The following is a 9,159-nucleotide window of genomic DNA, read 5'->3' as shown; positions in this document are numbered from 1 at the left end:
GCAGAATAGATATGGACGCGCTCTACCAAACTAAGTCCATGTTTAAGAAACTAAGTCCACCTTTAAAATGCTTTAAACCCCCGACAACAACTACAAGCGTGTCCTCGCTGAAACCACCGCCAACGGAATGCATAAGCGCGGGCGACTGTCTGGCCGGCGCGGGGAATGACGGAGACGCGAAAGCGTTCGGTACACAAACGCGATGTGAATTGGTTTAAAACGGAAACAGCGATTTGGACGCGGCGGCACGCGTCCGCTGTGACCCCCGACACGACGCGGGCCGGTTTCCTGAAGACAGGGTAGGGGCCGGCGTGCGTGGGACGCGTGCGTGTGTCCAGGGGCGTGGGACTGGGGGAGATGAGGTGTTCTGCCAAGCGTGTCCACACATCCGGAGCAGGCAGCCACAACACAACCAGCCATCAAGCGGCGGGATGAGAAATATAATGAGAAATATAATGGAATGTCAGAGAAGCTTCCGGATGTTCTGGTAATGTTAGCGTCTCTGCAACGTGCGCGCTTTTGGGTGTCTGGACTGAAAGTGTCTGCTAGGGGCCACGACGATAACATCTAAATGAGACGGAGAAGCCCGGGTTAAAACGCACAGGTTTAATGTACAGATTTATTGTACATTTTAAGAGAGATCACACAGTCTTTGACTAGAGCAGCTTCTCAAAAACAGGCCGTGATCACAACGCAACGCTAACCAAGGAATGTTTTTTTAACTGGTCTTTCAATCAGTGAGACCTGCTCTGGGAAAGATCTGAGGCGACGTTTAAAGACGACAAGTTGAAAACATCAGAAATGGGCTCCCTGTGGAAACAAAGGAAGCCATAGTTGCGTCGTTCTAACTGGACGGACGGTTTGATGATGAGCTGATGTGTTGAATAAGGTCTGTTCAAGGATAAATGTAAATCTGTAACACGAGGTGGAATCAACGTCATGTTTTTACCTCTTTCGGCATTTACCATTTGAATGGGCGTGTCTCCAACTCATTCACCATTTGAATGGGCGTCTACATCTCGTTCCTCTTTACAGTGGACGTGTCTACATCTCGTTTACCATTTCAGTGGGTGTGTAAATCGCATTTACCATTTCAGTGGGTGTGTAAATCGCATTTACCATTTCAGTGGGTGTGTAAATCGCATTTACCATTTCAGTGGGTGTGTATATCGCATTTACCATTTCAGTGGGTGTGTAAATCGCATTTACCATTTCAGTGGGTGTGTAAATCGCATTTACATTTTCAGGGGATGCGTCAACGGGGCATTTACCTTTGACGTGGGCGCGTCAACGGAGCGTTTACCTTTGACGTGGGCGTGTCAACGGGGAGTTTACCTTTGCCGTGGGCGCGTCTACATCTCGTTTACCTTTGCCGTGGGCGCGTCTACATCTCGTTTACCTTTTCCGTGGGCGTGTCTACATCTCGTTTACCTTTTCCGTGGGCGTGTCTACATCTCGTTTACCTTTTCAGTGGGCGTGTCTACAGCTCATTTACCTTTTCAGTGGGCAAATCAGCATGGTTGTTAGGGGCGGTGCTGCTATAGTCAGAGGTGGGCTCAGAGTCAAAGTGCCGGAGGCCAGCCCTCTTCTTCTTGATGAGGTCCGCATCACGGTTGTAGGAGGAGCCTAGCTTGTGGGAGGATGACGAGGAGGGCATGGCACCTGGAGGACCAAAGGACCTCACCGATTTAGGGGACCCTGAATCTAGCGCACCATTGTCCGGGGATCCGCCCCCTGTACCTTCTGGCTTCGTGGTTTCCCTCTCCATCCTTCTCTCCACCCTCAGAGGTGGGTCATCCAAGTGAAAGGTCTCCACCTTGGGAGGTGGTTTCAGCTGCCGTCCGTCATCCCCAATAAGTTTGGTTGCTAGGGAGCGAGGCGCTGCTCTGGGATGGGAGGGGTCCGTGGGGGAGGTGGGCGTGGCTGTGCGGGGCGATGGGGTGGGGGGAGAGGTGGTGGGCGAGGGGGACACTCTCACAGCAGTGAGGGAGAGAGGCACAGTCTCGCTCCCTCCATCAGCCGTCGACTCATCCTCTTTAGCAAGGGCTCCGTTGGGGGCGCTAGCGCCGTTAGCGCCCACGCTAAGGTCCCCACTGGACCCGCTGGTCTGGGCGTTAGCGTCACCGACGTTGAGCTCGGCGTAGAACTTGTCCTGGCCGATGGAGGCGTTGGTGTCCGTCTCAAAGTCCCCCACCTTCGCCAAAGAGAAGAATTACCACATATTATTCTGCATTCTACCACCGTTTCTTACAAACCCAAAAGGTGCCGTAGTCGGATGAGGGTCGGAAAACATCATCCACTGGTTTGGAACACTGATTTGGTTGGTTTTTTATTGGCATTTCCAATTGGCCTTTGGGGACGTACGAAGCCGTACTGTATAATACAGAACATTAACAGAGTAGAACTGCTCAAGGACGCAACTTCATGAAAGATGGAGATAAGTGGAGATAATGAACATGAGATTAATGCCAGATTTCTCTCTCTCAGTTGGGGGGATGTCGGCCCATAAGCCCTGGGTTGAGACCCAATCTGGTCACCACGGGACAAAAACAGCAGAAATTTAGCTTTGGCAAAAGAGAGGGGCCATTATATGAGAAAAATTAAAAGGTCAATTATAATAGTTTTACCTTAAAATAATGGGGGGGGGGGGGAGACTTCCTACAAAATTATTTTGGTTCTTGAGCAGTGCTTCCCTCTCAGCAAACGACCTGCTGCTCATCATCACAACCCTCACCAAGACCCTCACCAAGACCCTCACCACGACCCTCATGAAGACCCTCACCAAGACCCTCACCACGACCCTCATCAAGACCCTCATCAAGACCCTCACCACGGCCCTCACCACGGCCCTCACCACGGCCCTCACCACGGCCCTCACCACGGCCCTCATCACGGCCCTCACCACGGCCCTCACCACGGCCCTCACCACGGCCCTCACCACGGCCCTCATCACGGCCCTCATCACGGCCCTCACCAAGACCCTCACCAAGACCCTCACTACGACCCTCATCACGACCCTCACTACGACCCTCATCACGACCCTCATCACGACCCTCACCACGACCCTTATCACAAACCTGATCGTGACCCGGAAAACGTTTGGATATCGGTCCATCTCCACACTAGTAACATGTTTCCCCAGACACATTATTAAAAACAGGCCACAAAGAAAGTGGCATTTAGTTGCGCTGACCTTGTACGTGCTCCGGCTGCTGTTGGCCTCGATCTGGACCACGTTGAGCTCCTCGCCACTGAAATGGGCCCGGATCTGGTACAGGTAGGTCATCACGGTCAGTTTGTCCGGGATGGCCAAAAGGACCATGTCGGACGGCTCCAGCAGACGACTGATACCCAGACTGGCGAAGCCATCGTAGGCCTTTGGGAGGGGACGCACACAGAAACCACTACATTTAAAGACTGGTTATAGATGGTGGGACCACTGTGGAGAAACTGACGGCAGACACACAAATCCAGGTTGAGCGGGCGTTTGTGGATGTGTGCGTGGATGTGTGTGTGGGTTCAGATGTGTGTGGATGTGTGTATGAGTGTGTGCAGTGGGGTGTGTTCAGATGTGTGTGCGGATGTGTGGGGTGGTGGGGGTGTGTGTTCAGATGTATGTGCAGGGTTGTGTCCGGATGTGTGTGTGTGAGGATGTGTGTGTCTGTTCGTGTGGGGGAGTGCGCGCATGCAGGGGTGTGTGTTCAGATGTGTGTGCGGATGTGTGTGTGTGTGTGTGTGTGTGTGGGGGGGGGGGGGGGGGGGGGGGTGGGGGTGTGTGTGGTTGACACTGCCACCGAGGCAGCTGACAGCCCATGTCAAGGATGGTTGTCTTCGATAAGAGAGGCAGATACCCTGAGACAGAGCGGTTAATCCTGAAGGGGTGTGTGTGTGTGTGTGTCTGTGTGGGTTGTATGTGAATGTGTGTGTGTTATCATCCTTATATCACCCCGGCCATGCTGTCAGCCAGCTAGCGTGTAATTGGTCTGATTTAAAACTGACGAGAAAATACAGACCCTGATTATGAACCACAATCCTGACATCACCAAAAAGATGGAGGGATGAAGGGGGAGAGGGGATGGAGAGGGAGAGGGGGGGAAACAGAGAAAGGGGGAGAGAGGAGGGAGAAAGAATGGGAGGGGTAAGTAACCATTATCTGGACCAATGACAGGTAAATAAATAGATGAATAAAAGCCCATAATTCCCTGGTTTAGAGAGCCAGTGTTGGGTGTATCACACCATGTATCTAGGCTGCTTGACAGGGTCGTTGTAGATCAGCCTGCTGACATCAGTCTACTAGTCCAAACAGACAAACATCCATCAGAGGTCCCTCCTCCTCCCAGTCTCTCTCCTCCTCCTCCTCCTCCTCCTCCCAGTCTCTCTCCTCCTCCTCCTCTTCCTCCCAGTCTCTCTCCTCCTCCTCCTCCCAGTCTCTCTCCTCCTCCTCCTCCTCCTCCTCCTCCTCCTCCCAGTCTCTCTCCTCCTCCTCCTCCTCCTCCTCCATGTCTCTCTCTCTCTTCCTCTCCGTCACTCTCTCCGCCCCTCTCTCTTCCTCCTCATCCCAGTCTCTCTCGTCCTCTCTCGCTCTCCTCCTCGTCTCTTTCCTCCTCCTCTTCTTCCCCCCCCTCCCTGTCTCACACTCCTCATCCTCTCTCTCCTCTCTCTTCTGCCTCTCCACCTCCTCCTCCTCTGTCTCTCAGTCCTCTTACTCTCACTCCTCCGTCTCTCTCCTCCTCCTCCTGTCTCTCTCCCTCCTATTTGAGATGTGTAAAACAACAATAGTGCAAAGTGAGATTTATATTAAAATAGAAAGGTGAATATGGGTTCTCGTCAGCTTTCCTCGTGGCAACATGCTAAAATAGTGCCTAACAGAGGTCATCAGCATTACATTTGATTTCAAATTCTTTGTGGTTGAGTGTGTATCTGAGGAAAGTGTGTGCCTCTGATGGGGTCATACATCGATCAGGATGTTAGGAAGTGCAGCTCAGTTCCGCCTCATTTCGGGGGCAGTGTTCACACAGTCTCTCTTCCCTCCAGAGCCAGTCTCCCTATGCTGGCCTCTCCATAGCAAGGTCATGCTCATGGGGTTTTGGGTCAGTCACAAGGTACAGTGCACTCTCCGTTTTCTATGATGGCTTCCAGAGTGTCAAATAGTTTGTTTTTACATAAATAAGTGAGGGTGTTGCTCTCCTGGGGTTCTGTTGGGTTGGTTCCGGTTTGTGAACACAGCCCCCTACGTTTCTACCAAGACTCATATCTCACTTTCACTCAAACTCTTATATTCATTAAATCTCCCTCAATTGTTCAGCCATTCATCTTCTCCTCAATGTATTTATGTATTTACGAAACAGATCGAAAGAGTGGAGGAATAGAAGAATAACTGGAGCAGAAAGAGGACGAGGAAGGAGAACAAGAAACGATGTAATCAACAGAGGGCCGGTTCTCAATTTACAGTTAATGTAATATTGTTTGGCTCTTTTTTCTCTCTCATTCTTCCCCTGGCCCCCTGCCCCCCTCCGTCAGGGCCTGTGTCCTGAACAATGAACAGGGAGATGTATGGCCTCACATGGGGGGAAGGAGGTATTTGAGTAAAGAACAGAGTAGGAGAAAATAAAAAGGAACAAAGGAGTTTGGCGTTACGCGGTCCCCGTTTAAGTTTCCCCCTCCGCCTCCCCCTTGGTGAGGAGGGAGGGGGGGGGGGGGCTGATTTGGTTTCTAACACCTATTCAGGGAGCAAAGTATGTTTGCATTGTTCCCTTCTCACAAAGTCTGAATGAGAGGAACAAGATCACCACTCAGCAGAAGGGAGGGAGGAAAGTGAAAGAGGAGAGAGCGACGGTGGGGAGACCGAGAGAGGGGAGACCGAGAGAGCGACGGTGGGGAGACCGAGAGAGGGGGGAGACCGAGAGAGGGGGGAGACCGAGAGAGCGACGGTGGGGAGACCGAGAGTGGGGGGAGACCGAGGGAAAGATAGAGGGGAAACAAAGAAAGGGGGCGGGGCGAGAGGGAGAAGAAAGTGTTGGGGTGGTCAAGATTGGGGTGGTCAGGGTTGGGGGCGGTCAGGGTGGGGGCGGTCAGGGTGGGGGTGGTCAGGGTGGTCAGGGTGGGGTGGTCAGGGTGGGGGTGGTCAGGGTGGTCAGGGTTGGGGTGGTCAGGGTTGGGGTGGTCAGGGTTGGTGTGGTCAGGGTGGGGTGGTCAGGGTGGGGTGGTCAGGGTGGGGTGGTCAGGGTGGGGGTGGTCAGGGTGGGGTGGTCAGGGTGGTCAGGGTGGGGTGGTCAGGGTTGGTGTGGTCAGGGTGGGGTGGTCAGGGTGGTCAGGGTGGGGTGGTCGGGGTGGTCAGGGTGGGGTGGTCGGGGTGGTCAGGGTTGGTGTGGTCAGGGTGGGGGTGGTCAGGGTGGTCAGGGTGGTCAGGGTTGGTGTGGTCAGGGTGGGGGTGGTCAGGGTGGTCAGGGTGATCAGGGTTGGGGTGGTCAGGGTGGGTTGGTCAGGGTGGTCAGGGTGGGGTGGTCAGGGTGGGGTGGTCAGGGTGGTCAGGGTGGGGTGGTCAGGGTGGTCAGGGTGGGGTGGTCAGGGTGGGGTGGTCAGGGCGGTCAGGGTGGGGTGGTCAGGGTGGGGTGGTCAGGGCGGTCAGGGTTGGGGTGGTCAGGGTGGTCAGGGTTGGTGTGGTCAGGGTGGGTGTGGTCAGGGTGGGTGTGGTCAGGGTGGGGTGGTCAGGGTGGTCAGGGTGGGGTGGTCAGGGTGGTCAGGGTGGGGGTGGTCAGGGTGGGGTGGTCAGGGTGGGGGTGGTCAGGGTGGGGTGGTCAGGGTGGTCAGGGTGGGGTGGTCAGGGTGGGGGTGGTCAGGGTGGGGTGGTCAGGGTGGTCAGGGTGGGGTGGTCAGGGTGGGGTGGTCAGGGTGGTCAGGGTGGGGTGGTCAGGGTGGGGTGGTCAGGGTTGGTGTGGTCAGGGTGGTCAGGGTGGGGGTGGTCAGGGTTGGTGTGGTCAGGGTGGTCAGGGTGATCAGGGTTGGGGTGGTCAGGGTGGGGTGGTCAGGGTGGGGTGGTCAGGGTGGGGGTGGTCAGGGTGGGGGTGGTCAGGGTGGGGGTGGTCAGGGTGGGGTGGTCAGGGTGGGGTGGTCAGGGCGGTCAGGGTGGGGTGGTCAGGGTGGTCAGGGTTGGGGTGGTCAGGGTTTATCAGATGTTGGTGCTAGTTGGGATGACATGTTAACTTCTGGTTATGTATGTCTCAATGCATTCCAGGTAGAGACGTGTAAAGGCTGCGCTGCGTCTAGTGTTTTTCCAACGTACCAGCTAAGTTTTGACAGTAGGCCGACAGTAACAGCGAGATGAACACGTCTGCCGTTCAACCTTTTCAGTTTGAATCCGAGCGCACCGTAGGCTTAAATCAGGAGAATAACGCAGAAGATGGTAGGCCTACTCAAGAGTTACATGATGAAAATGAACACTATCAGAGAGTTGAGGAAGCGAGAGTGGGGCAAAACCGCTGGTGTCTGTGTGGCAACTGCTTGCCAATGCCAAGCGAGAACGAGAGCGTTTGCTGTAAAGAGCTCCACTGTTTGTCAGCAGCTGTCCAGGGTAGGCTAAGATCAGACTCTTATTGTCGGTATAAATAATTTCCTAATCATTACCGCTGTGGTTTGCTTAATGAGAATATACAGTAAGACGCTAAAACAAGATGCTTTGATTATATTTACAGATACTCCGTGTATCACATCACATGAAGCGAGTGAGAGCATAGCGGCTTTCACTCGCTATGCATGGACGTTTTGGCTCCTTGTGGGAGAAAATTGAAGGCACAGCATTTGGTTTTAGTCTTCGCTTGTAACCAGCAGCACCTGTGAGCTCTTTTAGCAGACTAAATGCCTCAAATGCATCAGGGCTGAAGTGGCGTGAACACAGCCGTGGGTCTTTAGGGAGTTGTACTCGTCCACAAGCAACTTCCCACTGTTTTCTTATTTTCTTCTCGTGAGGAAAAGCAGTGGAGGCTTACATCACTCCCCTTGTTCACTTTGGACTGGAAACTCCAACCAAACGCTGCACAATGTGGTATTATATTCACTTTTCGGCTGTAGCTACAGTTAAACTTAGCGCCATTAGCTCACCTCTCAATCTGAACACAACCATTACGCGTCATCGCCCCAGAATGCATTTCGCATGCAAAAAACTATGGCTGCCTTCGTAGTTCAAATTCTGTAATACAATGTGAGGATTTTTTTGTAACTATGTTTTTTTGTAGGAGAGAGCAATTGTAGCATATTTAGGCCTATGTATCTTAATAGTCAGGGTTCCTTTTAACACAATGTGCAGATCCAAGGATTCCAATTCTCGTGGCTTTTAATTATTTAATTAACACCCCACCAACCTCTTTCCTCATTATATGTCTTCCTTCCTCCTCTTTAAGAAGTGATTGCACATTGCATTAGACAGACCAACCACTGAAGTATGACTGATTGGGACAATCAAAAACAGGAGAATATTTGGAGTTTCCAGCATAATTTCCGGCTCTCTGATGAGCGTACCCCCGTCCAGACTGGTCCGACTGTACATGACTTGTATGTAAACCTCGGGAGCATCACATGATTTCTATATTCATGTGTGTTACATGTATTTGTGAGATAAAAATACTTATGTTTCATGCACTGTTTCCACTGTGTGAAGGCAAGTGTGCTGTATGTGTTTAGTTGACAACACCTAAGGGACATCAACTCATCAGGCCCAACAGCCACTAAAGCCCTGAGGTCACGGAGGGAGCAACACCTGTGGCTGAAGCAATGTACTCTGTTTTGTGCTATTTGTTAGCATCTTGCGTTGTCTGTTCTGTGTTATTTTTTCAGTTTGTTTGTAATCACTGAACCTGAACTGTAGCCACGTACACACAAGGCCCAGCTTTAACAGACCTTGGTCTCTGTGTTCCTTGTTGAAATAAAGGTTTAATAATAATATTTATGGCCTTGGAAAATATCCATTAACAATGAATTAATGCACTGGGCTTTGTGTGGGTGAGAAAGCAGAAGTAATTTCCCTTAATATTTGACATGAGGCAGAGCACTGCTGAGGGAGTACCAGGTTAAAGAGCCTCAAGCTCACACACAGACATACACACACACACAGACAGACACACACACGCAGACAGACACAGACACGCAGACAGACACAGACACAGA

General features: G+C 52.3%; 1 protein-coding gene across 3 annotated transcripts in view; it reads right to left on the bottom strand.

The window, feature by feature from the left end:
* Positions 1-9,159, bottom strand: part of ehbp1 (EH domain binding protein 1) — a 147,257-nt gene that overhangs the window by 67,121 nt on the left and 70,977 nt on the right. For all 3 annotated transcript variants that reach the window (XM_034292258.1, XM_029119964.2, XM_034292259.1), the window contains 2 exons: positions 3,194-3,376; positions 1,496-2,194 (listed from right to left, as the gene is read on the bottom strand). In XM_034292258.1, coding sequence (XP_034148149.1) covers positions 1,496-2,194; positions 3,194-3,376 — 882 coding nt within the window. The remainder of the gene's footprint in view (positions 1-1,495; positions 2,195-3,193; positions 3,377-9,159) is intronic.

The sequence above is a fragment of the Esox lucius genome, chromosome 5 (genome assembly GCF_011004845.1).
Source record: "Esox lucius isolate fEsoLuc1 chromosome 5, fEsoLuc1.pri, whole genome shotgun sequence".
Taxonomy (NCBI): Eukaryota; Metazoa; Chordata; class Actinopteri; order Esociformes; family Esocidae; genus Esox; species Esox lucius.
Note: the sequence above shows the minus strand (reverse complement) of the source record. Positions and strands in the feature narration are given on the sequence as shown.